The sequence below is a fragment of the Peromyscus leucopus genome, chromosome 13, assembly GCF_004664715.2.
Source record: "Peromyscus leucopus breed LL Stock chromosome 13, UCI_PerLeu_2.1, whole genome shotgun sequence".
Classification (NCBI taxonomy): domain Eukaryota; kingdom Metazoa; phylum Chordata; class Mammalia; order Rodentia; family Cricetidae; genus Peromyscus; species Peromyscus leucopus.
In genome coordinates this window covers 37,274,403-37,302,395 of record NC_051074.1, presented here as the reverse complement: position 1 = coordinate 37,302,395, position 27,993 = coordinate 37,274,403, and the positions used below count along the sequence as shown (strand labels likewise).

General features: G+C 56.4%; 2 protein-coding genes across 2 annotated transcripts; one reads left to right on the top strand and one right to left on the bottom strand.

Annotated features, from left to right (window-relative positions):
- On the top strand, positions 1-22,928 carry Asic4 (acid sensing ion channel subunit family member 4). Its single transcript, XM_028893054.2, has 10 exons — positions 1-1,836; positions 17,248-17,392; positions 17,494-17,621; positions 17,812-17,974; positions 18,449-18,505; positions 20,752-20,905; positions 21,409-21,500; positions 21,583-21,662; positions 21,841-21,945; positions 22,094-22,928. Exons 1-10 carry the CDS (start codon positions 1,255-1,257, stop codon positions 22,205-22,207), a joined length of 1,620 nt encoding a protein of 539 aa, XP_028748887.2. The 5' UTR covers positions 1-1,254; the 3' UTR covers positions 22,208-22,928.
- Positions 22,929-23,122: 194 nt separating this feature from the next.
- On the bottom strand, positions 23,123-27,954 carry Chpf (chondroitin polymerizing factor). The gene is made up of 4 exons (XM_028893052.2): positions 27,279-27,954; positions 25,744-26,317; positions 25,081-25,260; positions 23,123-24,787 (listed from the first exon to the last, which is right to left on the bottom strand). The coding sequence occupies exons 1-4, from the start codon at positions 27,590-27,592 to the stop codon at positions 23,531-23,533; spliced, it is 2,325 nt and encodes a 774-aa protein (XP_028748885.1). The 5' UTR covers positions 27,593-27,954; the 3' UTR covers positions 23,123-23,530.
- Positions 27,955-27,993: the final 39 nt, after the last annotated feature.

Below are 27,993 nucleotides of genomic sequence, written 5' to 3'. Positions count from 1 at the left end.
CACTATATTTCCTTAGTTTAGCATTTCCATTAAAGCCCCCACTCACCTTCCCACTCCCTCTAATAACCCCCGTGGGCTCTTCATTTCCTTCTCCCCTGCCTTTGCGCTCTTTGCTCCCTGGTCTGGCACCTCCGGCTGCCCTCCTTTTCCCCAAGCTGGGTCATAGCAAGGGATTTGGAGCCTACAAGGCTAGTAAAGTGGACACAGATGAGCACGTCGGTCAGGGGGGCCGCTGCTCCAGTCACCAGAATAGCTAGAACTGGGACTGGGGACAAAGTCAGAGAAAGGGACCCGCTGGTGCCCCTCCTGGAACGGGTAGGGGTGTGGCGGGTGTTGGAATCAGCAGCAAGGCTCTAGGGAAGGAGAGTCCCGGTGAAAACCACAGCTGTCCTTTTTATCTTGCTTGCCCATCCCTTCCTTCCTTCCCTCCCTCATTCAAACAAGTGGCTCTCTCAAGGAGTTTCTGGAAGCTGCTGTGAGTGGGGCAGTGAGATCAGCTGAGGCTGGAGTCAGGGAAGCCAGGAGCTGGAGGACAGAGTTGGTTGACCCTTCTGTGGGGTGTGGTCCAGAAAAAGGGGCAAGGAGGGAGTGGGCTGAGCCCTCTGAGCATAGATAGCATCATTCCCTGGATGGCCTGAGACTGGGACTCTCTGGGAGCCCCCACAATTGACTAAGGTACAGCGAGAGTTTCAGAAGCACCCTCAATACTGGGCTCTCCATCCTGGGCTGGGGTAGGGCAGGGCGGAGGGGTGGGGGCGTTTCCCTCCCTGGCCTGGCTCCTGCCTCCCGTGCCAGTGCCCGACGGTGAAACGCTGTTGACATGTCCTGAATTATTAAGCACGGGGTGGGCTCCAGAGCACATGCTGAGCGGAGCGGCTGGGGCTGCGCGGCGGCGTGGCGGAGCAACGCTTGCTCCCTCGCTCCCTCGCTCGCTCGCTCGCAGGGACACACGCAGGGGCTGACAGCTGTGCTGGTGCTGATAAGGGAAGCCACAAGGAGACGATCGAGGAGAGAGACAAGCAAGCGGCAGCAGAGGCAGCAGCGGCAGAGGCAGCGCCGGGGCTGCGGAGCCGCTGGGAGTGGGAGTGACGCCCCCACCTCGGGCCCCCACCCTGTCCCCATCCTCCTCCTGATTGCCCTGAGTTTTAGAAGAGCAGCCGCTGCCGCCACCGCCACTCCGGAGGGCACCAGGGCTGCTGTCCAGGGAGAGACAGTAGCAGTGAGGCTCTGGCCAGTCCCAGCAGCCGGGGACAGATGCCGATCGAGATTGTGTGCAAAATCAAATTTGCTGAGGAGGATGCAAAACCCAAGGAGAAGGAGGCAGGGGATGAGCAGAGCCTCCTGGGGGCTGCTCAGGGGCCAGCAGCCCCTCGGGACCTGGCCACCTTTGCCAGCACCAGCACTCTGCATGGGCTGGGCCGGGCCTGTGGCCCAGGCCCCCATGGACTGCGCAGAACCCTGTGGGCACTGGCCCTACTCACCTCACTGGCTGCCTTCCTATACCAGGCAGCCAGCCTGGCCAGGGGCTACCTGACCCGGCCTCACCTGGTAGCTGTGGACCCTGCTGCCCCAGCCCCAGTGACGGGCTTCCCGGCTGTCACCCTCTGCAACATCAACCGATTCCGGCATTCGGCACTCAGCGACGCTGATATCTTCCACCTGGCCAATCTCACAGGGCTGCCCCCCAAAGACCGGGATGGGCACCGTGCAGCTGGCCTTCGTTACCCAGAGCCTGACATGGTAGACATCCTCAACCGCACCGGCCACCAGCTTGCCGACATGCTCAAGAGCTGCAACTTCAGTGGGCACCGCTGCTCCGCCAGCAACTTCTCCGTGGTGAGTTCTTCTAGCCGGGCCACCTCAACCTGGGGTGGCCCAGAGGCTGAAGTGGGGCGTGGGGGTGGGGGAGGGTGGTTCTTGAGGGCATCCTCAACAGGGCTTCCCTGCCTTCTGCCACCCCAGGCAGGGCCTCGTGTCTCCCCCAGCTGGTGTTTCCCTCTGGCTCCTCACAGCCCTGGAGCCGGGGAAGCTCAGAAGGGCTTACCCTCAGTGGTACCGCTCCTCTTCAGCTGCTGCAGCTGCTGCTGCTGCAGTGCTCAAGCTTGGGGGACCAGGGGCATCCCTGGGGATGGGCTCAGGGTCCTGAAGCTGGTCTTCATCCCAAGGCCAGACCGACTGAGCGCTACTTTGCTCTTGTTCTTCTTTTCTTCTGGGGCTCCTGGATTCTTCTTCTTCCCAGCAAATGAAAGTGATGGGGAGAGGGTTGCTGGAGGGGAGAAGTGTCCCCGTCAAAGGAAGGACTCAGGGCTGCCTTCTGGGGAGCTGGCCCAGCCCGCCAGCTGGATGGCGATGGTCTTCGTGTATACTGGGTGACAGTCTCTTCCGTCTCTGTGTCTTTCACACACACGCCCCTTCACAGCCGCCCTCACACATCCCTCTTTCATGCTCCCCTTGGTCTTCCCTGCTTGCCAGGGCCCCCACCCCCCTCCAGCCCCTGTTCCTGCTGCTCCCTTGCCTGGCTCGGGCTCTCACACTGGGAATCACTCATTCCCTCTCTGTGCATAACTCACCCTCAGAGCTGGCACATGAACACACACACACACACACACACACACACACACTCCTACTGCTCAGGGACACAGTTTCCTTGCATACTCCCTGTCATGCACATTCAATGTCCCTGTCACTACACCCATATGCACACCTGCACACCCACACTCCCAGAGAACTATTCATTCCATGCCTGTACCCCAGCTCACAGCTGCCAAGGATGGGGTCATGCTTGGGATGCCATTCCGCTCCCGACACCAACCCTCCATCTGCCCCAACCTCTTCCCTCCATTCTCCAGGCAGGGACAACTGTCACCGCCGCCCCCCATGTGTGTGAAGACAAACACAAGCACAGCTCTGCCTGCTCTGCCCGCACATCTCCCACAGTCAGGTGTGTGAGTGTGGAGGGTGTGTCTTGGCCTCTGTCAGGTCTATCAGGGTTCCTTTCATCCACATTCCCAAGCTAGTAGTCACCATGTGCTTGAGATGCCTGTCCCAGTTCCTAGTTGACGTCTGTCTTTATGTATGTGTGTGTGTGTGTGAGGTTTCATCCTTGTGGCTATGGCCTGGTGTATGAGCAGATGTGTGGTGTTAACCTGGCGCCCATCACACCCGGCCTCCAGCAGCAATGGGTACTTTCCCTCTTAGGAGCCTGGCTCCCTATCCACAAGCTCGCCTCACTGCCTCAGTGTTACCAGGAAACCTGCATCAACCAGGTTCCTGGCCCCACCGTGTCTGCAGTGTCTAGGGCCTCTTGCTTTGGGGTTGTGTGGGTGGGTTCGGTGGGTGGGAGAAATTAACATGAAAAGGGGGCAGGAGGGAGGAGATTGTACCAGGAGTGGAATTAGGGAATATCAGCCTGTTGTCTGGCTAAACACTCTGTCTTCTAGGAAAATGAAATACTGCTCTCCAAAAAACCAGAGCTGGGGGAGTCCCTACAAAGGAAGTGGTGTGGAGAGTGTGAGCGTGGCCTTTGGGATCCACGGGACTCCTGTCTTGCAGCCTCACCCCTCTGCGATGGGGGTGGGGTGGGGGGGAAGAACTCAGTCTCAGCAAGTGTTGCCGGGGCAGAAATCAATGGGGTCTTTGTGTCCCTGAGTTTGTGTCTTAGGCTCCAGTTGGGGTGGGCAGGAAAAGGGAAGGGTAAAGATGACACACGTCAATGGAGGAGAGATGGAGGGCATTTAGGAAGTGAGCGGGAGGTGACAGAGGGTTTCTGTTAGGATGAGAAGAGCCCAGAGAACATAGGGCCAGGGATTCCCTTGATCCAAGCTAAGAATCCCTGGAATCCTGGGAATAACTGGGGTGGAGGTGGGGTGGAGGAGTCAAGGATAGCTTTCCCTAGGTCCTTTGGTACTCTGGGGCTGGAGAAGGGAGGGTCAAAGCTTATGGACCTCTTCTATGGGGCTGTCCGAGGAACATCAGTGCAAGTCGGGCAAAACGAGCACTGGGGGACAGAATTCCCCCTTTGGGGTTCTTGTTCCCCGGTGCCCACCTTAGCCTAGACTCAGCCTCCAGCCCACACCCCATCCTCCACCTGCTGCATGTAATTCCTTCTGGACCTGGAGTACTTGGTTGAGTCTGAGATAGTTGGGAGCTGGGCTGGGGCTCATGGCGATGGAGAAGGTTGGATGCGTTGCCTGGGTGAGGCTGGGGAAGGTGAGGTGGAAGGGAAGCGAAAGGAAGACTCCAGGCCCCTGGTGAGGACACGAGGTCCATAATCAGCTCTGCGGTGAGGGTGTGGGCTGCATGATGGGGATTTGAGGGTCTTTGGTAAGGAGATGAAAATTCAAGCCCGTTGGGGTAGCGCCTGCCCCCGGAGTGGGTGGTGGAATGGTCAGTGACTGTGACAGACAGGCTTCGGTAAGGGACTGTGATGTGTTTTCTGTTGCTTTCCCTGTTTCCTCCTTCCCACTCCCCACTCTGCTGTGACCTTTCCTCCGGAATCCAAGTTAATAAATGTCACATTTTCCAGCCTATTTTTACTCTGGGTAATGTGCCCTCCCCCAGTCCCCTAAGCTTCTGCTCTTGCTGCTGGTACCACTGAAATCACTCTCACCCCCATGCTCCCAAATATCCCTTCCCGTTTACTCCTAGTCAGGCACTCAGAATGCTCGCCGCTCTGTGTGTCTGCACACACTGGGTTCCTGGCTAGGACCTAGCGGGGACAGCAAAGAAGGGACACCCTAGTCCTCAAACCCTGTCCTCAAGATGCCTTCAGTCTCACGGAAGAACAGGGACAGGGATGCTCAAAAGCTTAAGCAACCATGTAAGAGTTAATCAGCCATGCAAGCAATGTCATAAGGTGCCAGGATTAATTGCCAGATGAGGTTCCTGGATGGTAAGAGCCCGAGTTCAGAGAGAGAGAGAGAGAGAGAGAGAGAGAGAGAGAGAGAGAGAGAGAGGCCACTCTGGGCTAAAGGAGGGCTAGGAAGGCTTAAAGGATGAGGCAGCCTGACTGAGATTCAGAGAGGAGAGAAAGAACGACATGGTTTCTGAGGTGCAACGCTAGGACCATTTCCACACACACCCCATCCTCCACGAAGGCCCCTGGCTCGTCTCTTCCCTTTTCTCCTTCACTCAGGCTCACACCAGCCCGTTCCCACTTCTACCTCATGCTCTCATCACCACCCCACTCCACTCCCCGACACTGTAGAGGGCTCCCCCTCCCTTCTCCATGCCACTGTCCCCCAACTGTGTGCCAAGCCCCAGTTCGACCTCCCTCATCATGGCTCACTCGCAGTCTGTCAGCTTGGTGGGAGGCGATTGCTTTCTCCCTAGCCTCCCTTGCTTGATCTGTACAAAGCAAAGGTGTCTCTAAAAGGCAGCATCTCCTCTCAGCAGGGGGAACTGCACACCATGTGTGAGCTCCGGAGCTGTCTGATCGCGTGGACTTGAACCTCGGTTCTGTTCAATTCCGCGGCCTTGGAGGAAACCAAAGGCTTCCATGAGCATCCATTTGTGTATTCATTACATAGGCTACGGGGAAGGTGGTGAGGGCAAGCTGCCCGAAAAGAGTTTCGCACACTGCCTGGCATGCGCACAGTATGCACTCTGCAAGCTGCAAGCATCAGTTGCCACAAACACCACCACCTCAGCTCCTGACCATCCTGTCCTTTAACCTCGCTGCTCTCAGCATCACCCCATGGTTTCTGACCCCTGCTCCAGAACAACACTGCTTGCCATTCCCTAGTCTTCCCCCGCCACACACACCCCATGTAGCTCTCAGATGCTCATGGTCCTCTCTGCAGTCATAGCCCTTCCAAGCAAGCATGCACACGTACATATGTGCATTGTACTCTATAGGTCAGGGTTAGATGATTAAACCTTCTGTGGTGATGGAAAGAAACCTCCCATGGACTACCATTGTCTGACGCGGTAGTCACTAGGCATGCATGGCTGTGGAGCATTTGAGATGTGATATGGTATGTGCAACTGGTACATGCTGGACAACATTACTGGTGAATAAGGTTCAGATTGCCTGGCCGAGGCAGGGCTAGAATTACTGATGGGACTAGAGGATACACTACGATGATGTTTTGTGGGCTGCGATTAAAAGCCAAGCTGAGGTCCCAGATTAAGCTGAGGATGGAGCCAGTGTCTTGGGGTTGGAAGCTTTGGGGTGTCTAAAAGCATCCTGTGAATGCAGATACTTCTTTTCCTAGAGGCAGACATGACCTTGGTCTCTTCTCTTCCATGCCCCTGCCTGAAAACTGTGGCAGGAAGGAGGAGGGAATCCCTTAGGGGGTGGGGGCAGGGCCCAGCTCCTGGTTGTAGGACTCCCCAGGGTCAAGGGTGCAGACAGTCCCTAGAAGGGTAGGAGACCAAGGCCCCGTGGGTACCTCACTGTCTCCATCCCCTCTTGGCTCTCAGGCTTCCCTCCCCCTCCCAATCCTCCTTCCCCACACGCTGGTGACTGCCGTGACTATTAATCACTCGCCCTGTTCTCTTCCTCTCTACTAATCAGGCACAATTAGACAAGGCCTCTTCCAGCTGGGCAGTCCCCCCTGCCCTCCCCCTCCCCTCACAGCCCTCCCCATCCGCTACCCAGGACAGCTCTGAGGCAAAGAGGACTTCATGCAAAGTCCTCTGCTACTCTGGTTGCCCAGACCCCCAGTTTGGGGCTTTTCAGGAACCTCCTCTTTCCATCCATTTCTGCCTTAGTTCCCACACTCTTGTCTAGTGTGGTAGTCAGGCCAGTATTGGCAGGCTGTACCTCTGACCTCCTGCCATGGCTATAGAAGGGGCTATCCCATGCTCACTTCCCAGCTCCAGACCTTCCCTATAACCCCTTGGCTCTAGAAAGGGGGACATTCCATCTGATGTTGATCCAGGCCTTTTTCATACCAGACGAACTTTGTTAACTCTGCCTCAATCCCCTATCTGGTCCTCTGTCCCTACGGTCCCGTTATGTCCTGAGGTGTGAACCTCGTACACATTTAGTGAACATCTGGTTGAGGGCTGCTCTTGCCTTGGGGAGTCGGGCGGGTGGAGTCCGTGAAAGCAAGGTAGTGAAGGGTGGGATCTCAGCCTCAGCTCTCGCTAACTGCTGCCCTGTGTGAGGGTGTCAGTATGTTTCTGTGGTGTCAAAAGAAGCTCCAAATCTAGTTTCTTTCAATAAAAAATTCCCTGATTTTAACAACCCTGGGTACTGCACACCTCTTACTTGGCACTGGCTGCTGCTCCTCCAGTCCGCCTAGAGGGGGCGCTCTCAGTCTGGCTGCATTGGCAGTGAAGTTGGTGGACACTGTTAGGGAATTGTGCCTGCAAGGAAGGGCAGGGGAAAGCATCACAGAGGGCTGGTCTTCAAGGGCAATGGGGAGGGTCGTGAGAGGCATGCCCCACCCGGTCCCACTCAAGAAGCCCTGTGGCCTCTTCATTAATCAGGAATCAGCCCCGAGCTGGGCTCATTATCAACTCAGCTTCTCCTCGCACTGCTGGAAGATGCTGATTAGCATCTGAAGAAATGGCCCCCATACGTTCCCCTCCTAGCCTCTTTATGGACCCCCATCCCTGTCCTTGGGCTTCCAGGAGGAACCTGCCCCCTCTTGTGGTGGAGAACAGGGCTGCCTGACCTAGGTCTGGCCTGAGGAGCAGAAAGGATCAGAAACCTGGAGGCAAGAGGGTCCTAGAGATCCCAGAGAAAGTCCAGCCTCTAGGCTATTGGACCCAACCCTGGACAGGGAGTGGAGTGGAGATAGAGCCCAAGAATGGTCCAGGAGAAATGGGCAGCCTCCCTGGAGGAGAAGGAAGGGCAGTAACCTCAAGCTGGGGAGACACCAGCTTTTCCTGCCCTTTCTGGCTCTCCTGCATCCACCTCCTTTCAGCACCTGAATCAAGGAGGTGGGGACAGCCAGCTCGATGGGCAGCATGGGCAGCTGGAAGACGATCCCACCTACCAGAATTGTTGTGCATTTGGCTGTCTTTGTTTTTGCGTTTGGTGGGCCGTGACAGAGGCTTAGGGTCTTTACAGTACCCCCCAACCCCCACCCCTACTCCCCACCCCCGTGCCTGGGAGTAGGCAGGAAGACAGAGTCTGGGGCTGAGAACAGAAAGGTCTAATGCTGTGTGTCTTCTAGAAAGGGCCAAGGATGCCTGCATTTCCTCCCTTGGCTCCCAAGCAGGGGGTAGCAGGACCGAATATCCAGTCCACCCCCTAAGTGTTCACAGTGCCCTTGGGACACCGCTTTGGGTTGGAGGGGGAGCAGTTCCAGAGAGATAGGCATAGGCTGCGGCAGGCGAGGCAGCCGCGAGAGTTCAGAGAGGAGCCACGGGATGATTAAGGGGAAATGGAGGATTGATTTAGGAGGAAAGATTAAAGGAGCTAAATCCGTGGCGCTTGGCTCAGCGGTGACTAAGCGTGGACAGGATAATAGCTTACAAATGTGTGAAAGGTGTAAATACCAAGCGGGGGGTGGGGGAGGCAGCTTGGCTGGCCAGGGGAGTGGGGACAGGGGGCTGGGCAGAACCCGGGCAGGGTTGGAGACTCCTGGGGGACTGCGCGGTGGAGTAGGCCTCTCCCTGGCTGGGATGCAAGCGGACGTTGAGGTGTTTGGGAGCCTCTGGTTTCAAGAGGAGGTTTCATTTCTACGGCCCAGCTCCCTGGACCTCGGGGTGAGTGACCTCCACATTTCACTCCAGCCAGGCTAGAGACTGAGGTCGCGGGTTCAGATCTTACTCTAGCCCTTCAGCGCCGCCCCAACACCGGGCTCACTGGCCACGTCCAGCCCTGGTCCCCAGCTCCATCTACTCCTGCCTGCGCTGTCCCAGCTCCCGCCCGTTTGATCGCCTCCCCGGCCGCAGCGGGAGGCGGGCGACGACGGGCGACGGTGTCTCCCTCCGCGGTGGAAGCCTCTGGCGCTGCTGTGTGCACGGAGGTCACTTTGCCGAGGAGCCGAGAGCCGAGGGAATGCAAATGAGGCGAACCCGGGGAGGAGAGCCGAGGAGCCCGAAGGAGACGGAGGGAGGGCGCTGCTCGGTGATGGATGCCTGCCCCGCAGGAGAGGCAGCCAGCAGGGAGCGTGGCCCGTGGGTGCGGCCTCGCGGGGCAGCGCGGGCAGCTAGGCCTGAGCTGCTAGAAGTGCGTCTAGGACAGGGAGGGGCTCCTGATGGGCGCCCACCCACTTGTCCAGCGGACACACACACACACACACCACCACCACCACCACCAACAACAACAACAACTACTACTACTACTATTACTGCAACTACCCCAGTTCTCCCCGAGTTTTGTTGGAATTGAAAACTCCCGCCCACCAACTGTGAGTGTGAAACTCTTCTGACAGTTTTGTTTGCATCAAGCGGCAGGAATGCCGGGGAAGGACTTAGTTACCAATTAAAAACATTATCATCGCCTGCAAAATTGCCTTTCTGGGGTCTAATGCTTAGGCAACGGCTGCCCAGGAAGAGGTGTAACTGTTTCCCTGGGTCCTGGAGCCCCTCCTTCATCCACTTAGGGAACAACCCTGAGCTCCCCATTTCATGCTTCCGCTTCCTGTGCCCCCTCCTATGCTCTGGCCAGTGGGCCTTAGCCAGGTCCCCCGCCCCATCCACCACGGTTCGAGAAGGGTTCCCTGAAAAGCATGTGGGTGGCATTGGGCACTGGAACTGTGTACTCCACCTGGGCTACACTTCCACTAGCAGACCTACTGGAAGTGAGGGAAGTAGCGTGTCTCCCCTAAGTCTGCCGGATGTCCTTCCTGGGTGGCGGGCCAGGCAGCTTATTCAAAGATGCATTCCCTAACCCTCCAACTGGAGCCAAACTCCTGTGGCCTTGGCTAGGATCTCCAGCACGGCATGGCCCACCGCCATGTGTGTGTGACTGTCAGGTTTGTGTGTTCTCTTCCCTCTTGTCGACCTGACACTTTGAATACGCCTGGCACATGGTGTAGGTGCTCAGTGAACACTTTTTGAATGGATGCATGCGTCCACATCAGATAGCAGACTCCTTGAGACAGTTTTGTTCCGGGATGTATCCCCAGCACCAAATCCAGTGCCTGACACATTGTAAAGGCTCAAGGGATACTGTCTGACACATGGGTTGTTCCAATACATCATGTGACCCTGGCAACGTTTCTTACCCTCTGTGCCTCCACCATCTTGTCTGTGAAATGGGGACAGTGAAAATAACTTCTATCATCCCCCGCCCCCCAGCATTAAAGAGTTCATTTATGTGAAGCTCTCAAATCTGTGCTCGGCTCAGAGTAGGCATTTAGAAAATTAGCTGTTGCTAACGTGCTGCGTTATCTCTTTTCTCATGCCAACTTGGAAGGGTACCTGATTTCATTCCCATTTCACAGATGGAAAATGGAGGATCGGGAGGGGGGTTCCGTGACGGAATCTGAGCCCCACAGACTTCAGTAAGAACAAGTCCTGGAGGTAAGCCAGGTTGAGCTTTCCATCTGCTGGAAGAGCCGCGTCTCAGAGCCTGTGAGGTTTGCTCTGAAAGAGTTCCATGCTGATCAGTTCCTAAGGGCAGACATCTTTACCAAGAGGCAGAATGCCCTGTGAAGATGGGCCCAGTGGGAATCCAAAGCAACTGTGCTCTCTGACTGGAAGCTCCCTTCCCGAGATCGGCCCCCCTCTCTGAGTGTCTGCCATGTATCACTCAGGAATTTATCTCTAATCTGCAGTCCTAACCTGAGGAGGAGGATTGCTGGTTGCCTTTTATGGAGGTGCAAACCAAAGGCATGAAGAGATTGTCAGGCACTCGGCTCTTGATCCCTGCCTCAAGTTGTTTGTTAAGGTTGATGGAAGAGGTGGGATTTGAACTCTGCTTTGTCAGGCTCAAACTCTTCCATCCTCCGTGTTCGGAGGCTTCTGTATCTATTCCCAGCATCACAGACCAAAGCTGGGGTGTCATGCATATGGTTTCACTTTACAAATATCTATTTATTTAATGAAGGGGGGGTGTCTCGGAGTGTGGCCCCAAATTCCTGGACTGAAACAATCCTCCTGCCTCAGACTCCTAAGTAGCTGAGACTACAGGGGCTTGCCTTTGGGTCTGGTATTTTTTCTCCTTTCAGACTTATAACTATCCCCATGAAACAAGGCAGGCAGACATTTTTCTGGAAGGTTCCATTTGACAGAAGAGAAAACTGGGGCTCAGAAAAGTCGAAAAATCACTAACCCAGGTTACAGGCTGTTGTTGGAGGTAGAATGCAGCCGGACTCGATGTCCACTGACTCGCAGGGAGGTGACAGAGTTATCGAAGGATGCTGGCACTATTTGGGGGGTGGACTGGATTATAGTGCTGAGTCTTATTCCCCGTGGGCTCTTGGACACGAAGCTGGCATCTTTAGGCTTCTGCTTTAGCCTTGTTCAATTGGGGGGTTGGTCCGCGTGATCCCAAACTTTTGGCCAGCACAGACATCCAAGCATTTTGAGTTGGCACTATCGTTCTTCCTCTGTCCCTAGAGAGGCTAGAGAAGGATGAAGTACTAAACCTGGATCCTGGGTCACCCCTGAGTACAGCCATGGCTTAGGAGCTCTCCCAACCAGAGTGCTAGTCATGGCTGGATGAAGACGTATCCAACCCCTTCTATTGGTCCACCGTGGGCTCCCAGGCACTGGAGGGTAGAGGGGAGTTCATTCTGGGGCGGCTAAGGAAGAGGCACAGGGGTGGACCTCACGGAGGAGGGCAGAGGGATAAAGGAGAGGGACTGCCATCTATAGAGAAGTAGCTAGGAGGTGCTGGGGTCTTGGCAGAAGCTGGGTGCCCAGAAGGCGGTGGAGATAAAGCCCAGGCTGCAGATTAGCTATGGGATTAGCTGCCCGGTCTTTACTGCTTCTGGCTGCTTCTTATCTCCTGGAGGCCCAGGGCCTTCTCCCACATAGCTGAGCCCTGGCCCTACTAATTGGCTATTAACCCTGTGGGCTCTGTGGCTACAGGGAGGAAGAGGAGCTAGGGAGGGCTGAGGGGGGAGGCTAGCAGCCAGGCAGAGAGAGCTATCTTGGGAAATGGGAGCTGTGGATGGATGGAGCTCAGAGGGCTGAGAGAGAAGCCATCGCTCAGGGGAGCAAGCTCTGGACAGATCTCTTCCAGCTCCTGATCATTGTCTCAGGCAGATGGGGAGGGTTGGGGATTGGGGGAGGGGAGAGAGAGGAGACTAGGGAGGGCATCTGGGTAACCTTAGGCCCATAGTAAAATCTAGGAGGAAGACAAGATACAGAAACTGAATACTCACGTGGACAGAGAGAAAAGTAAATAAGATAGAGGTCGACAGGGCAAGGGACAAAGGGCCCAGACAGCATCTAGGCGAGAAAGGGATGCTAGGATGATAAACAGGCTGGCCAATGGTAGAAGCAGAGAAACTGAGTCCAGAGGGACTCTGGTTGGGTGCCCAGAAAAGGTAAACCAGGGAGCTAGAGAAGTGGACAGACAGACAGATCGGGAAACAGGCAGTGACCCGGACCAACTGTTGTTGGGAGAGATAATCAAAGAGGGACCAGATGAGGGCTGGCTAGAGGAAGCTGGTGGAGGGGACCCCAGCTGTCCTGTTTACAGCCCATCCGCTTTGAGCTCAGGGAAGTTCCGAGAGGCTACACACTCCAGCTCGGGCTGGTATAGCATGGGATTGGAAGCCAAGATAGAGAGGAGGTGATAGGGCTTTGACAAGGACAAGGCCCCGTGGGCAGCGCTTCGAAGCTGAGGTTATCTGGAAATGGCCCTTCCGCCATCAGGACACTTCTTGGCCCAGCGCCAACCCTCTCTGTGACTGGGCCCCCAGGCTCTCAACTCTTGTATACACACACATCCTCCTCTCGGGCCAGTCCACGGGGAGGAAGCAGTGGACAGCCAGTGGGACCTTGCGGCTGAACGGCCGTGCCGTCTCCATGGAAGAGGCTGTGGGCTGTGCTGCCACCTGAATTCTACCACTTAGGAGCCAGTGGCTGGCTCCACCACCAATGCCCGGGCCAGGGACGGTCTCCGGGGCAACGACGTGCTCTTCCCAGCAGTGGGGCCTGACCCAGGCTGTGCAGGTGGTCCAGTCCCGACAGCCTGGCCTGGCCGTTCTCTCTCGAGTGTCCTTTGAGCCCGGATTATTTTCACATGCCTTCTGTGTCACTCACAGCCCCCACCCCCCACCCCGCCGGCATATAACCACGTCACCAGCACATTTGCTAGGTAATCAACTCCTCCCAAGTGAGGGATGAGCTCCGTCGTGCAGGGGGCTGGACTCACTGTCCAGTGGCCTGCGTCTGTGGACCTGTGTTGAAATAGAAACCTCCAGGACAGTTCTACCAAGGGAGCATCTTTCATCCACTGAGCCCACGCCAGGCATTTCCTAAGTACTGACTGTATGTCCATGGGGTTCCGTCTGGTTCAAGTCTCTCCTGCCCTTTGCTGGCTGTGTGCACTTAGCCAAGTCCCTTTCCCCCTCTCTGAGTTTCAGTTACTTCACCCTTCGCAGTGGCGACAACTACCTCATGTGGCTTGCGCCGAGGCTCCAAGGAGAAAATATACCCAAAGCATTTCTAAAAAAGGCCTGAGATGCCGGGCAGTGGTGGCACACACATTTAATCCCAGCACTTGGGAGGCAGAGGCAGGCTGATCTCTGTGAGTTCGAGGCCAGCCTGGTCTACAAAAGTGAGTTCCAGGACAGCCAGGATTGTTACACAGAGAAACCGTATCTCAGGGGGACAAAATTGACGTGGGACAAAATGAGGATGTTTGATCATGCTTGACGTTCTCCTGCCCTTTGCCTTTCCCTTTGCTAATCTCACTGGACTTTGGGAATGCCCAGAGGGAAGGAAGCAGCGATCCATGCTTCAGGGTATTGGAGACCTGTGAGTGAGGCTAAGCTCCAGAGAGACTGTGGCATTGCTTGGCAGACACGCGTGAGCAACACAGACCCGGGGTTCCCTCACATAGCCTGGGCCTCATTTAGCCTCTCAACGCAAGCATGCACTCAAAACTGGCTGAGTTGGCAGGAACTGATTCCAGCGTCTTCTTGGCCTGAAACAGGAAGATGTTGGGCACTTCGACATTCCCTGTATCTGCCTTTCCCATGTTACCAGGGAGACAGGAATCTTGCACTCAGCCCATTTCAGGCTCCTCTCTCTCCACAGACATGTCCCGAGACCATGACTAGGCCCAAGCTGTCTTGCTTGACTCTTGTATCTCCTAGTCATTTTCAGTTTTAGCACCGGAGATGGAACATTGGACCCCCCCCCACACACACACACACACGGCATTCACTCTACCACTGAGCTATATTCCTGGCCCTCTTTGCTTTTTTTATTTCGAGACAGGGTCTCACTAAGCTGCTGGAGCTAGCCTTGAACTCAGTTTGCAGCTCAGGCCAGTCGTGAATTTATAGTCCTCCTGCCTCAGTCTGGAGCTGCTGGGATTACAGGCCTGTGCCACCATGCCTTGTTCACCTAGACCTTTCTACTTACTGTGCGGTCCACAGATCAGCAGGTTTATAGAAATGCAGAATTTCATTCCAGGGAGTCCTTCTGCCTCCATGTACTAAACCAGAAGTAGCACATTACAAAGGGGATCTGGGTATGAATCGGCATTTGAGGAACGCTGATCTTGGAGACCGCTGCAAGCCGGTCCAGTTCTCTGAGCTTCTGTCTCCTCATTTGCCCTCTGGGTAGTTGTGGGGGTTCGATGAGCCTGAGCATGGACCCTAACATGCCTGGGGCACTTTGAATGCTCTAAGGTAGTCTGTGATGCCCACTCCTGTGAGGTCCCTGGGATGCTCCACAGGGGACCTACTGTGATGGAGGGTACAAGTGGAGACAGGACTGGATCCAGATGGGGACAAGGACTGGACCCCAGAAGCTGGAGGGGACAGAAGACACTGAGAGGAAGGGGCTGAGGAATGGAGCTGAAGGTACAGAGGAGCAGGGGAAGGAAGGTCCAGCACGAGGACATCCCAGCTCTCTCCATCCTGAGGATGCTAGTAATGAATCAGGGGAGTGGATGGAGCTTCGCATCCCCATGAGTTCCATCCGACTGGACCACTAGCTGTGTGGCCTCATTCCAGTCACTACACCTCTCTGAGTTTCAGTTTCCTTTTCTGTCGCCAGGGTCATTAAACACGTCTAAAATCAGAGGCCCCGGTAGATGACACAGCGTAGCAGTGGGTGTTTTCATGTTTTGTAAATGTCAAGGCGCCAGCTCTGCGCCTTTTTTTGTTGTTGTTTCAGAAATCAGTTTGGGAGAAGGAAGTCCTGGGGTAGGGGGTGGGGTGGGGGTAGGAGATTGCTGAAGCTGCAGATAGACAACTCACCAGAGGAGGGAGGCCAGAACTCCCCCACCCCACCCCCAAGATGTCCCCGGCGGTGGTTCCCTCAGACTGCCTCAGAACTCCACTTCCCAGCCCTCCTCCTCTTCAGCACTCTCCGGCCGCCGCAGTCAAGCCTGGGGAGATTCTTTCCCCTTCACGCCACTTCGTGCCCTTTCCCAGCTCTTACAGTGGGAGCACGTGCGTTCCCAGGAGAGGGGTGGAGGTAGTGTTGGAGCACACTGACCCTCTTGCCCCCAGAGAAGGTGCTGCGTGTGATGGGTTTGACCCAAGGGCACGTCTCTGTGGGGTGAGCCTGGCACAGGGGGCAGCCAGCATCCGCCTCTTTTTCAGTAGCTCTCCCATGCCAGGAGCTCAGTGACTCCAGGCAGCCGCTGAAATGCCCGGGCTGAGACTGTGCCTTCATCTTTGGGTCACCAGCGCCATCTGGTGTCTGTGGGGCAGAATGCTCATCAAGGAGACGAGCTGGGCTTTGGATAGGAAAGGTTTAGGGAAAGCTCCTTATGCACCCCACAATGGAACAAGGTGTATGGGACACCAGGAGGGTTCCCTGCTCCTGTGCAGCGTGCTCTCTAGTGGAGGACATGGGCAACGGACAGGGAAATGAGTAGATGAGCAAAATCCCAGGCCTTGATGCATATACTGAACAATCTAACCGAGTGAGCATGGGGTGTGAGGTTGACTGGGGCAGGACTGCTAGCTCTGCCACGCCTGGAGAGGGAGCGACAACAAAAATCTGAGGTGAACAGGAGTACCAGATGCTTGAGTCTGTCACAGTTTCAGGAGTGGAGGGGCAGAAGAGAGTCAGGGCCACACTGAAGGGCAACTTTAAGGCTAGGGCAAGAGTCTGACTTCATTCTCTGGAAAAAGGGAAGCCATTGTGGTTTCGTGTAGTCTAGTTTAAAAGTAAGTTTTACTGGGGCTGGGGGATGGCTCAGTGGGTGAAGGGCTGGCCATGCCAGCGTGAGGACTTTGAGCATCCATGTAAAAAGCTGGACACTGGGGTACGTGCCTGTAATCCCAGTGCTGCGGAGGCAGAGAAAAGAGGATCCCTGGAGCTGACTGGCCAGCCAGCCTCGCCAAATTGATGATCTTCATGCTCAGTGAAAGGCTTTGTCTCCAAAAGTTAAGGTGGAGGGTGCCTGGGGAAGATACCTTATTTTAAATCTCTGGCCTCCACCTGAATGTACAGACCGGGTACAAATGCACACAAGCACAATAATGAAATAAACCTTTTTTTTTTTTCTTTCTGAGACAGGGTTTCTCTGTGTAGCTTTGTGCCTTTCCTGGGACTCACTTGGTAGCCCAGGCTGGCCTCGAACTCACAGAGATCCGCCTGGCTCTGCCTCCTGAGTGCTGGGATTAAAGGCGTGCACCACCCGGCATGAAATAAATCTTATTGTGCATCCCTTATTGTGTATATCTGTAGCATGGTGTGTAAGCTACAGACAAAATCTGGCGGGGGGACTTGGTTGGCTTGAGTGCTTTGACAGCCGTGTGGAGAACAGAAGGAAGGGATGGGTGAAGGGAGGACCAGGTAGGTGGAGATCCTGTTAGTTTGCTATGGGAGGGGAGGGAGGAGGTGCAGATTTTAGGGCTCCTGACTCAAAAAACTAAGTAGCAATAAGAGGACCCTTTCCTCAGTGGAGGGAGGGCAGGACAGGAATAGCAAGAGTCTGAGCCTGAGTGGTGCACATGTGTATTCCCAGAGCTCGTGTGGTTAGAGCCAAAAGGATTGTGAATTCAAGGCCAGCTACATGGTGAGCTCTTGTTCACACAGTGCAGCAACTCTTGGGTAGGGAAATTCCTGGGGTGCTGCAAGGCCCTGGGGAGGAGTAGATCCAACTTGAACTACATGGTGAGAAACTGCCAGAATATTAAAAAAAAAAAAAAAAAAAAAAAAAGAATTCTGCTACTGATATCTTCTATCTCTTTCCAGGTCTACACTCGCTATGGGAAGTGTTACACCTTCAATGCAGATCCTCAGAGCTCACTGCCCAGCCGGGCAGGTGGCATGGGTAGTGGCCTGGAGATCATGCTAGACATCCAGCAGGAGGAATACCTACCCATATGGAGGGAGACAAGTATGGGGCGGGGAAAGGGATAAGGGCCAAGTCAAGGGTGGGGTCTGGGCTCTGCTCTCTGTCTGGAGTAGGTTCTGAAGCTCCTCATCTCTGCTGTGCAGATGAGACGTCATTTGAGGCTGGTATCCGGGTGCAGATCCACAGCCAGGAGGAGCCTCCCTACATCCATCAGCTGGGGTTCGGTGTGTCCCCAGGCTTCCAGACTTTTGTGTCTTGCCAGGAACAGCGGGTGAGCATTCCCAGCTAGTCCTAGCCTGGGCACAACATGATGAATCTCTGTTTCAAGGGATGCTGGCCAGATCTGCCTTGCAGACATCCGGTCTGCCAGCCCCATGGCCTTGCTGGGGCTACCGATACTGGAGGACTGGCCTTGACCGACACACGCTTGGCCTTGACCTTGTCATGCCCCATCTCTGCAGCTGACTTATCTGCCCCAGCCTTGGGGCAACTGCCGGGCGGAGAGCGAGCTCAGGGAGCCTGAGCTTCAGGGCTACTCAGCCTATAGTGTGTCTGCCTGCCGACTGCGGTGTGAGAAGGAGGCCGTGCTCCAGCGATGCCACTGCCGGATGGTGCACATGCCAGGTGGGCACCTGCAGCCAGTCTCTGGTGCCACTCTTCTGGGCTCTTGAACTTCCAGGGGCAGAAACATGTGTACAGTATGTACACGTGTCCACACTCATGAGCATGTGCTCATGGATATGGTCTGGTTATTTGTGCATGTTTTCCTATGTTTGGGAATGCATGTATATACATGCTTGTGGCATGCTAATATATATTTGTTGTGTGTGTGTGTGCGTGTGCGTGTGCGTGTGCGTGTGCGTGTGTGTTTTGAGATTGTGTGCATGAACGTAAGAGTATACACATGGTTGCGTAAGTAAGTGAATGATTACATGCATATATGTATATATGCCTTTTTATTGTTTTTATGCATGTTCTTATACATTGATCTGTTATGTATATGTGCAAACATGCATAGATGTGGATGCCCACATGGGTGTGTGGCAAGGGAGAAGGGAAAGGACTATAGATCTCAGACATACTCTTCTCTCCTTCCAGGCAATGAGACCATCTGCCCGCCAAATATCTACATTGAATGTGCCGACCACACACTGGGTGTGTGTTGCCTTCTCTTTCCCTGCCTCTCCCTGCTCTCTTCTCCTCCTCTGTGGCTTCTCACCTCTCTGCCCAACCTGTCCTGGGGGAGGGTCTTGCTGAGGTTGAGCTTTATCTCACGCCTCAGGGGGACAGGCCTGAGGGCTTCCGCAGGTTCAGACACTCGGGTAAGAGGTGACAGGCCATGGGGAGATACTGCAGAGAACCCAAGACCGTGAGTGAAGGGCTGGGTTTCTCATCTCAGTTCTGCCATCTCTGTCTCTGTCTCTGTCTCTCTCTGTCTCTGTCTCTGTCTCTGTCTCTCTCTCTGTCTCTCTCTCTGTCTCTCTCTGTCTCTCTCTCTCTCTCTCTCTCTCTCTCTCTCTCTCTGTCTCTCTCTCTCCCTCTATCCCCCTCTCTCTGAGAAAGTGAAATGACTTCTGAGCCCTAGGAAAAATACATTGCTGGATGTCAGTATGGGTAAAACAAACTCCATCTTTCCACAGGCCTCACCTGATCTGCAGCTCATCCACCCATCCACCCACCCATCCTTCACCCACCCATCCACCCATCCATCCATCCACCCATCTATCCACCCACCCACCCCCCTAACAACTGACTGATTGATTCATTCTCTAGACCTATTCAACCTGTTCTGAGTGTTGAGAGTGAGGGACCAAGAGTCCTGTCCATGAACACTTACTGAGGACCGATAGTAACAGTGTAACGGTTCTTGAATAGGGTGTTACAAGGGCCTGGGGAGGGACATGTGGCCCCAGTATGGAAAGGCCAGAGGATTCTACATGGAAAGCTACATATTAGCAGAGATGTGAAGGGCTCTAGGAGTAGGGATAGCATGTCCCATGTCCCAGATATCTTGTGGCTAGAGAAAGCAGGCTTTGTCTAGGACACCCAAAGGTCACTATAGCTGGAGGCAGAGGTCAAGGGAGGCAGCAGAAAGTAGAAGAGGGAGGTTCTGGGAAGCCAACCAGGGCTTGAGGCTAAGTGGAAAGGTGAGTGAGACACCAGCTAGGAGTTCACTGCAGAAATCTAGATGTGATGGGCCTCGGGGGATGCGTTTGAGATGCTGGGTAGCAGACTAGTGTACCGAGACCCCCTCTCTGCCCCCATACCGCCTGCACCTGTCGGGTGTGCAAGAGAACATTTGAAAAAAAAAAAAAAAAAAAAAAAGGAACAGGGTGGGCGGTGGTGGCGCATGCCTTTAATCCCAGCACTTGGGAGGCAGAGGCAGGTGGATCTCTATGAGTTCGAGGCCAGCCTGGTCTACGGAGTGAGATCCAGGACAGGCACCAAAACAACACAGAGAAACCCTGTCTCAAAAAACCAACAAGGGAAAAAAAAAAAAGGAACAGACGCATCCGCTGGAGAAGGAGAGCCATGGGTGTGGGGGAGAGTCCATGAAATAAGTGACACCAGGGAGCCTTCACTCTCGGGCCGGAAGGAAGGAAGGAAGGAAGGAAGGAAGGAAGGAAGGAAGGAAGGAAGGAAGGAAGGAAGGAAGGAAGGAAGGAAGGATCACGGAGCAGAGAGAGACAGAGACAGAGACAGACAAAGAGAGTCAGAGAGGCAGAGAGAAAGCGCACACCTAGGGCTGTTTGAGAGGCGTGGACGGTGGCAGTGTGGCCCAAGAGGAAGAAGGCGCCCTCTGCCTACCTGTGGCTTGGAAACTGGAGAAACGGGCAAGAAGTACCCAGGCTCCTCTGCCCTCTCTTCCTCACCTGCCTGGCCACAGGCTGGAGGGCAAAGGGGTCAAGGTGATGGATTTGACAAGGATCAGCAGCCTCCCGGGGCATAAGGCAGGGAGGAAGAGAGTGGAAAGGGGGCCTCCCGGGGCGAGCAGGGACATCGAGCATATCAAGTGTGTGGACTCTGTTCGTTCTGTCTATCTGTCCATCTGTCCACCCATATTCCCCCCTCCCATCCCAGCATCCTTTCCTTTAACTCCCTGTGTGTCTGAGACCTCGCGGTGACTAATTCTGGCAGATACGCTCTCACCTTCGGAGCCACGGGCCCTCCTTGTCCCAGGCAGCTGGGGACAGAGGGGAGAGATCTGTGGAGGCGCTGCTATCATGGGTCAAGTTGGTTTGAGGCAGCCCGCAATCAGCATGCTCCAGGAGGTGGCAAGTCTGGCCCCTCGGATGGACTTGCCAGCTCAGGCTAGGCTCTGTGCCTGTCCCCATAGCCAGCCGCCCGGGGCTGTGGACCCCCCACCCCACTGCAGCTGGGGGCCTGTCTTTGTGTCGCAGACTCCCTGGGCGGAGGCTCTGAGGGCCCATGCTTCTGTCCCACCCCATGCAACCTGACTCGCTATGGCAAAGAGATCTCCATGGTCAAGATCCCCAACAGGGGCTCCGCCAGGTACCTGGCGAGGAAGTACAACCGCAACGAGACCTACATCCGGTAAGACATGCCCACAGATGGACGGGCTCTGTGGGCAGGGCCCCTGGGCAGGCCCCGGGGCCTAGTAGTGACTGAGAATGAGCTGCTGCTTTGTGTCTACTGGGTCTCCTGCCAGGAATGCTATTCACCATCTTCCTAACTGCCATCCTTTGAGTTACATCCTGGTCCACTTCCAGGAATGCCCTTCCCGGCCCAAGTCTGAGCTGTCACGGCTCCTAACACACACGCCTGCCACTGCGGATGCCAGTGTTTAGACCCATTTATGTCTTTCTCCTCAGATACATAGGGAGGTCGAGGCCAGTGTGGACTATATGAAACCCTTTCTCAGAAAAACAAACAAAGTAACCACAAAGCTAACACTGCTGGACCCGGCTCCCTCTGAAGCCACCAGCTCCCCAGCACAATGGGGGTCCTAGATCAGGATCAGCTAGCCTGGGGATGCCCTTGACCGCTGCCCCCTCAAGACCAGCAGCCCCACACGGCTGTCCTTTCACACTTCCCAGGGAGAACTTCCTAGTCCTGGATGTCTTTTTCGAGGCCCTGACGTCTGAAGCCATGGAACAGCGAGCAGCCTATGGCCTGTCAGCCCTGCTGGGTAAACCCTGACCTTTGCCCCCACTCATGTGTGGCTCAGCCCCCCAGCCTGTTCCCACTGACCCTGCCCTCTTGCTCCTCAGGGGACCTTGGGGGACAGATGGGCCTGTTCATTGGGGCTAGCATCCTCACCTTGCTGGAGATCCTTGACTACATCTATGAGGTAAGGGCATCTATGAGTGGACATGGCTCCTGGGTGGGCAGTGGGCTCAGGATTCTAGAAGTGCCTGAGGGTCTGGCTCTGAAGAGGCTGGGTTGGGGGTGAGGACCCCTATGAAAGGGCTGGCCAGGCACCAAGTCCTGTAGCTGAGACCCTTCTATACACCGCCCTGACCTGCAAGGTCTCCTGGGATCGACTCAAGAGGGTGTGGCGACGGCCTAAGACCCCGCTGCGGACATCCACTGGGGGCATCTCCACTTTGGGGCTACAGGAGCTGAAAGAACAGGTGAGTGACCTACTCTCCCCCCAAGCTGGAGAGCACCCTCTCTCCAAGGCCTAAAAGTTCCCAAAACACCCCAGAAGAGAAGGAAAAGCCACTGTTGAGACGTGAGTACACAACTTGACCTCTGTCCCATCCCTTTTTCATTTTACAGAGTCCCTGTCCGAGCCGGGGGCGTGCTGAGGGTGGAGGGGCTAGCAGCCTGCTTCCCAACCATCACCACCCTCACGGGCCCCCAGGAAGCCTCTTTGAAGACTTTGCTTGCTAGGATGGTGCTGTGTGGGGAAGTACCCATGAGTCTGGGCTTCTACCCACCCAGGCCCCCCCCCCACATCTCCTGGTCCTGGGACAGAAGACCTGGGGCAGCCCAGGGCTAAGGGAAGGGGTGGTGCTCACTGAGAGGCCAGGACTGGGGTCCTGCTCTCCCCGACCCAGGCTCGGCTGCCTTGCACAAGGGTCCTTCTTGTCCACACTCCCTGCTCCCAGGCGGGTGTCCAGGAAGGGCTGGAGACCAGACTAGAGGCCCCTGCGGAGGGGAGGGGAGGGGGGAAGAGAAAGACGGGGGAGATGGAACCCTGGCAGGGCCCCGCTGTATATTTGTATATATTTAGGGACTGGGTGGGGGTGGGACACAGACATAGAAGGGAGGGGCTGTGGGGAGGGTGACACAGGATAGTCAGGGTCCCAGCCCTAGAGGTAGATGGCAGCTCCTCGGGACCTAGGCATGCTGGGCTGGTTCTACTTCCCCCTCTCCAGGCCCAGCTCCCCTCTTGGCAGGGGGAGTGGGTGGCCCAGCAGGCCTGGCCCAGCTCCCAGTTCCCCCTGTACCAGCCCCACCCCAAGTTCCCTCCATGGGGGGCGGGCGGGCGGAAGACCTTCCAGGCCTCGGCTGAGCTTAGGGGGAGGGGGAGCGGCCTTCTCAGTCCTTGCTTCCTAAAGACTGGTTTTATAAAGTGCAGGCGAAATTGGGAATAAAGAGTCACAAAGAATTCTGTGTCTGTGTGTGAGCGCGCACGCGCGTGTGCTGGCATACGCTTGCCAGGGGCCGGGCAGCTGTAGGACTTGGTCCCTGTGAAAGGAAATGAAAGCCCTCACAGGAACAGGGCCCCTCCATCCTTAGAGTCAGTTCTCACCGCTCCCACGCCTATCTTGCCCAAACTCTGAATCACCAGTCCGTCTATACTCATTAGTCCACATGTAGTCAGTTTATTAAAGCCAGGGCTTCATCATGGATCCAGAAGGGAGGTGGTGGTAGATACCAGACCCCTCCTCTCTCTGTTCCCTCCTTCTCCAACAACTCATCTACAGCCCAGCTCCCCGGACAAGATCCCAGGAACCATGGCTGGCGTCAGGCATAAATACATAGAGAGACCACAGCCTGAGTCAGCAGCGTCAAGGGGTGGGGGTGGGGGGCAGGGAGACTGGACACCTCTCTCGGGGCTTGTCCTGAGCCCCATGGGCCCACGAAGCAAAAGACAAGGGACCAGTGGGCTGCCCTAGGGTCTGAGGCTACAGCCAGCCCTGTCCAGCGAGGCTGGTGCGTGGCTCCAGGTTATCCGGGAAGAGCAGGGAACCGGGGTAAGGAAGGGGCTTAGGTGCTATTGCCCTGTTCCTGCTCAAAGAGTAGCATGGCAAGCTGGGTGCGGGAGCCGAGACCCTCGAGCACGCTCTGACGACAGCGGTGGTACAGGTCCTCACTGAGGCGCGCGCTGCACGGCTGGGCCCGGTAGCGCTGCAGCAGGGCCGGCTCCACCGCCCGCAGCACGTGCAAGCTGGAGAAGCGCAGGAACAGCTCGTACACGTCCAGGCTCTCCAGCAGCTCCTCCTCCTGCTCCGAGGCCGCCACCAGCCGTCCCCGGGCCGCCACGTAGTCGGAGTTGTAGAAGCACGCCTCGCTGGCGGCCTGGCGATCAAAGTGGCCCGTGTCACGGCCCAGTTCCGGCGGCCCAGGCCCCTGAGGTGGGGCCACGGCGGGGTGAAAGGCCTGGAAGTGCATGGGGAAGAAGGCCTGCCAGCCCGAGATGGCGTGCATCCGGCAGCGGTTCAGGAAGTCGGGTGTGAGCACTGTGTCTGGCCCGGCCAGCAGGAACAGAGTGTCTAGTGGGTGCTTCTTGGAGAGGAGATCCATGAGACGCAGCGGAGAGGGTGCAGCCGTCTGCACGCTGAGCCAGGGCACTCGGGCACCAGGGAAACGCCGCTCGAGCTCTGCCACGTGGGCCTTGACCGGTGCGAAGACGTCTGCGTGGGCCGCTCGCTGGGCCTGGCGTGGCTCATACAGCAGCAGCAGGGTCAAGGACGCTGCGTCACCGGGCTCCAGCGCTGCAGTGGCGAAGGCTTCCAGGAAGCCAGAGGCCAGGTCGCGCTCAGCCGCGGCGAGCGGGAGGAGCACAGTGAGCCGAGAAGCCTCCGTGACATAGGGCACCGGCAAGATCTCCACCCGGCTCAAGGGCCGGAGGAGCCGGACCCTTCGGGTGAGGGGCCAGCGGCCACCCTGGGGCGTCAGTGCTTCTAGCCGCAAGTCCAGCGTGTACTCCATGCCTCGGGCTGGATCGAAACGCCGGTAGCCATTCACCAGCTGCTGCTTCTGGAGCCGCAGTGCTGGTTGGTAACGACGGTTGAGTTCCTCTAAGGCTGTCCCCAGAACATCGGCCACGTCAGCCTGGTCGGCCCCACGCAGTGGGCAACGGGGCGAGCCATCGGCACAGGAGAAAGCGTACTGTTCCGTGAAGTAGTCCCAGCGCAGAACCTCAAAGCGTGAGGCGGGGCGAGATGGTGCCGGGATGCCTACTGGCCAGGTAGAAGCCCGGTCCCCATCAGCAGCCAGTCTGCTCGTATTCTGGATCTCCCACTGGGCCAGAAAATAGGCCATGAGCAAAGCAGTAGACATCTAGAGGCTACATGGTCAGTGACACTCAGGGAGGACCCACAGCCTACTACAAACCTCTGCTCACCCAAGGGCCCCACACAGTCTCTCCACAGGTTGAGGCGGCTTGAAAATTAAAAGGGGGAATTTCCTGGAGGTTCCACAGAGGTCAAAGACAGACCTGGGATTTTAGCGCTGACTTTTTATTCCCCATGATCTCTCAGAACCTGTTCCCCTTCACCCCATTCATTCCCCCAACCCTCAAGAGTAGACTGTACCTGCAATTGTTGAATCTCCTGGTACGTGCGGTCCAGCTCAGCCCGGGCAAACGCCTTGTGTAGCTGGTACATGTGCACGGGATCACGCACAGGGTGGGCCGTCAAGGCGCTGCGGAAACGAGAGTCCCCCTCCTGCACAGGTTCCCCAGGGCTCAGCTCCAGATAACTGTAGTGTACTCCCTGCGGAGAGGGAGGGAGGCATCCGTAATGGGAACAAAGACAGAACGGTCTTCCCCCCATCTCCTAGCTAGTGTCTCATTTCCTAATGCTATGGACTTGGGAGTCCGAGTTCTGCAGATTTTAAGTCAACGTGATCAGCTGATGTTGTACAACCCTGGTCAAATCTCTTTGAGCTCATCTGTGAAAGCTGCCTCAGAGGTGTCCACAGGACTCAGTAAAATAACTGACACTGAATACATACAGTATGCAGGGATCTCTTACTTTTCCCTAATCCCTACACAGCCCTGCCTAATAACTGTTCCCATCAGCATGCACAGGGCTACTGAAGCTCAGATCTGGTAATTTACCTAGGACCACTGGGATTTTTTAAAAATGATAGATTTAACATGGAAACCCAGGCCTCTCTCTCTACCACTCTGTATCTCTCCTGGGAACTATGCAAGCTCTGAGAGGAGACACTAAGGGGGAGGCTCATCTTCCTACCTCATGGTCACCAGTACAGCCCACGCCCGTGGCATCAAGGATGCACCGCCCCAACCACTCATCTGGGCGAGCACTGACGATGTCGTTGCGGCAGCTTTCCAGGTGGGGGCGCAGCTGCTGCAGCAGCGTGCGCGACAGTAACACTCCAAAGCCCCCGTGGCAGTAGCGGCCGGGGGTGGTCTCTCCACCGATGAAGTCCTGGGGCCGACCAAGATAGAGGTGGGTTGCCGAGGCAAGGCTGAGGTGGCCAGCTAGACGGTCCAGTCCGTGCGCCTCAGTGTAAGTGGCATCGGGCACTAGGAAAAACCAGTCAAAGTCATCGCCGTGCTGCTCCAGCAGGTGGCGCAGCGCCAGGTGCAGGTGTCCGATGGGCCGCTCTTCGCCCAGTGTCACCACGGCCATGCCTGATGGGGTCCGGCGACCCCGAGCACCCGTCAGGAACAATACACGCTCCAATCGGTGTCCCAGAGTTCGGTTCACAGCCACGCCCAGTGTAGGCAACGTGGCCTGTGAGGTCAGCACTGCCACCAGCAGCCTCTGCCTGATGCCCAGCTCCGTGCTGATATACCGAGTTCTGGGAAAAGACAGTTACAAACAGGATAGCACACAGGCTCCGCTTGTTCTTTCTTCTCTGGGCCTGTTCTGCACCCATGAACAGGGTCAGAATAACATCTCTCCCACGAGGCATGAGAATTTAAGTGAAATACAGGTCTTAGCGTTTAGGAGATAGCAATTTCCATGCAGGTCAAGAGAGAGGGATATTAGACCTAATTCCAGGTTTCATAGGATAGTAGTTGTGTCTCTGAGCGTAATACTTAATTTGAGCCATCTGTGAAATGGGACTGGTTGTATGTAAACAGTAAAGTGCTTGGCACACCTTGCATATACTTCCTGCTATACGAAGATGCTGTCACACACTCCCCCCCCCCAAGAATGTTCTACTACTAATGATGTGTAGGAATATACGCCATAGTGTTGTAGAGAATGTCTTTCCAGAAGGGGCAAACTATGACAGTAACTCACCTTCCTAAGGTAGAAGGTAAGTTGTAAAACTGGAAGTCACTGTTACTTAGAAGGAATTACTTCAATTCGTGGACAGAGACATCAATGTGTTGAGTACCTTCCTCCCTCTCCCATCTCATCCCAAGGTGGCCCTTGAAACCCATCGAGGAATGAAATACAGGTAAATTCCAGTTCCCTCCTTTTTCTTTCCTCCTCTTTATACACTTATCCTCCTTAACACTAATTTCTCTAATCCTAAACAGACCAGCTAGGGGCCGAGAGAGTCTTTGGGGAGAACTATGGGTGCAGCCTGTTTAGCTCAGCTCAGATCCGGGCGTGATCCAGAAAAAGCTTCAAACTGGCCCCCTGCCTCCCTGGAAAGCAGGGTCATAGGAAGTAATCGAGGCCCAAGGACTTCCTGGCCGGCCAGCCCCTTCCTTCCGGAGCCTGACCCGGCCTCCGGCGGCCTCCCCAGCACGCGCGTCCGGGTTGGTACCCGAGGGGGGGCGGGGGCGGATGGAGCGGATCAGTACCTGACGGCTTTCTTGGCGGCCTGGCCGGGCTGTGCCGGGTGGTAGGGCAAGACACGGGGCTCCCAGCTCTCACCGGCGCCTGCGCCAGCCCCGGGTCTCTCGCGCTCCGCTCCGGGCTGCACCGAGTTGGGCCGGCGCGCCGCGTTGGTGTTGCCGCGCGGAGGCAGCTCAGAGTCTCCGGGTTGGGGCGGCCCGGGGCCGCAAGGCTCCTCCACCCAGGTGACGCTGAGCAGGCTCAGGGTGAAGCCCAAGGAGATGCCCACGGCCACAGGCCCCGCGGGCCGCAACACGGACAGCAGCAGCGACGCCCGCATGGCGTCCCGACAGCGGGGCCCCGGCCCCCGCGCAGCCCGAGGAGGCTCCGAGGGGGCGGGACCGGGGAGGGGGCGGATCCGGAGGGCCCGGGCCCAGCAGGCGGGCCCGCTCCCTCCCCGCCGAGCAGAGCCAGCAGCGAAAGCCGGAACCCCCGCGCTGCTCCGCTGCCCCTCCAGCTGCGCTCCGCGTCCCGGGCCTCCCAGGCGGCTGCTGTCCGACGTGTCAAGCGAGGGCCCCGCCCCCGAGGTGGGGTCTCCGCCGTCAGCGACCGGAGAGGGATGGAGGGGGAGGAGGTTAAAGGGGAAGGACCCCCGGAAGTGCCCCCTCCTCAGCGGCGGAGAGGCAGACGCCGGGGGCGGAGTCCCCCTGCCTCCCTCGGCGTGGTTGGTGCATCCCGGGT

Excerpts from the sequence above, each read along its gene's own strand:
- Asic4 (XM_028893054.2), top strand. The coding sequence starts at position 1,255 with ATGCCGATCGAGATTGTGTGCAAAATCAAATTTGCTGAGGAGGATGCA. Across the intron at positions 17,393-17,493 it reads ACCCATATGGAGGGAGACAA|ATGAGACGTCATTTGAGGCT; the intron begins GTATGGGGCGGG and ends TCTGCTGTGCAG. Across the intron at positions 21,501-21,582 it reads TGGCCTGTCAGCCCTGCTGG|GGGACCTTGGGGGACAGATG; the intron begins GTAAACCCTGAC and ends CTTGCTCCTCAG.
- Chpf (XM_028893052.2), bottom strand. The coding sequence starts at position 27,592 with ATGCGGGCGTCGCTGCTGCTGTCCGTGTTGCGGCCCGCGGGGCCTGTG. Across the intron at positions 25,261-25,743 it reads GCTGTACTGGTGACCATGAG|GGAGTACACTACAGTTATCT; the intron begins GTAGGAAGATGA and ends CCCTCTCCGCAG. Across the intron at positions 24,788-25,080 it reads AGGAGATTCAACAATTGCAG|TGGGAGATCCAGAATACGAG; the intron begins GTACAGTCTACT and ends TTTCTGGCCCAG.